Genomic DNA, 1,802 nt, shown 5'->3' on the forward strand with positions numbered 1-1,802 from the left:
AACCCCCACGAGAACCCCGTCAGGAACCCGCTGCCCTCTCCCCTCCCAGCCTGGGGTCTGAGCCCGGCGGCAGACTCTGGGTTCCTCCCTCTGGCACCGACGATGGATGAAAGCTCCTGGAGAAAGCAATCCCACGGGGAAAGGGGCTTGGTGGCACCGGCGGCCATCTGTCCCCAGAATGCTGCTGCGCTGAGCCGCCCGGCGCGGACCCCGGCAGCCGTGATCACCGAGACCCGGCCAGGCAGCCCGCGGTGCCTGGGACACAGCGCAGGCACACGGAGGAATTTCGCGGTGTGCCATCACAGCAGAGAGGTGTGCGGGGCTCGCAGAGCCTCCCCCGCACGCAGCGGAGCCCAGCCCACGGGAACCTGTCCCCAGCTGTCCCCCCAACACTCTCGGGTCTCTTCAGTCAGGGGATCAGTCAGGGGTGGCCCTGGGAAGGTTCCACGCAAGGTCTGCGATAAACGCCGATCAGACACGCAGGAGCTGACACAGACACCAACACACAACTTTCCAGTACCTGGACAACTTGTCGAACATGTTGACTAACTTCATGGCTTCGTATTCCTTCTGCTCTTCGGTCATCCCTTCCATGGGGTTGGGGAGCTTCTCCTCGACACGGCCCGTCACAGGGTTAATGCTGCAAGAAGAACAGTGAGGCCGGGGCACAGGAGGGAGGCAGAGCGGGGCAGTGAGAAGAGGGATGTGTAGAAACCTCCTTTGCCTCTGCTGAGCACAGGAACACAACGGCAAGGCCGGCTGTCACTGCTGCTCCTCTCGAGAGCCCCAAGAGCTGTTGCAGTGCAACGTGGGGCTTCCAGCTCTGTCCCGTGCACGGCTGTCCCCCTAAAAATCCCTCCCGTTCCTCTGGTGCGACCGACATCCCCATCCCACCCACTCCACAGCGCTGCTCTACACCAGGTGCACGAGGGCAGACGACACTTCTACCCTCCCCAGAAACCAAAAGAACCGAAACCCAACCTGCAGCCTGCCTGGAGCAGGGTGCTGGAGAGCCCGCGACCCGCAGCCGAGCACAGCCCTGAGCTCTCCCTGCACACCCCTCACCCCCAGTTACTGCCACCTGCGAACAGGCAAAATAAAATAAAAAAACAACAAAAAATGCACAAAGAATTGTCTCACTGCAGCAGCACAGGGAGATGGAGATGGAGAAACTGGCACTCCCAGCCCTGCTGCAAGCAGGGACACCCTTATCCCTTACGCCAGCACACAGCAGAAGCTTCCCCTGTGCTGAGACACGTGGGTGCCAAAAAAATCCTCTAAGATGTGGGTTAGAGAGAGAAATGCTGCCACAGGCACACCGTGAGCAGGCCTGGCGTGGAGCGAGCTCTGGCGGAAGGAACCCGCTTTGCTCGGAGCCTGTGCCCGGCTGCAGGGACCGAACATGCGCCCCGGTGACCACCCGCACCACGAGCGGCTCAGCCAGGGAGGGATTTCACCCAGGGACAGGGAGAGACGGGGAAACAGGACGGGAAAGCTGGGGAGAGACGGGGAAACAGGACGGGAAAGCTGGGGGGATCTGCCAAGGGACGCGGGAGGAGATGGCAGGGAGGCAGGGGAAGAAAGGGACAGAGCAGGAGTGGGGAGAGGGGGGCTAGAGGGGGGAGCAGGCTTCTTTACTTGGGCTTTGCCTCTTTGTACTCCTCGGTGTCCGTGTCTTCATCTTCCGAGTACTCGCCCTCTTCCCGACCGCCAGCCATGAGGCCTCGTGCCGCCAGCAGCCCGGCCGCGTTCCCGTAGCCCGTGTACTTCACAAACCGCGACACTGCGGGGAGAAGGGGACA

The 1,802-nt window shown here is 62.0% G+C and overlaps 1 protein-coding gene across 1 annotated transcript in view; it reads right to left on the minus strand.

Moving 5' to 3' along the window:
- The window catches only part of RIC8A (RIC8 guanine nucleotide exchange factor A), a gene marked incomplete at its 3' end in the record, with an annotated part of 9,626 nt that overhangs the window by 347 nt on the left and 7,477 nt on the right, over positions 1 to 1,802 (minus strand). Inside the window, 2 exon segments of the mRNA XM_010077766.1 lie at positions 521 to 640; positions 1,639 to 1,783. Coding sequence (XP_010076068.1) covers positions 521 to 640; positions 1,639 to 1,783 — 265 coding nt within the window.

The sequence above is a fragment of the Pterocles gutturalis genome, unplaced genomic scaffold (genome assembly GCF_000699245.1).
Source record: "Pterocles gutturalis isolate BGI_N339 unplaced genomic scaffold, ASM69924v1 scaffold11128, whole genome shotgun sequence".
Classification (NCBI taxonomy): Eukaryota; Metazoa; Chordata; class Aves; order Pterocliformes; family Pteroclidae; genus Pterocles; species Pterocles gutturalis.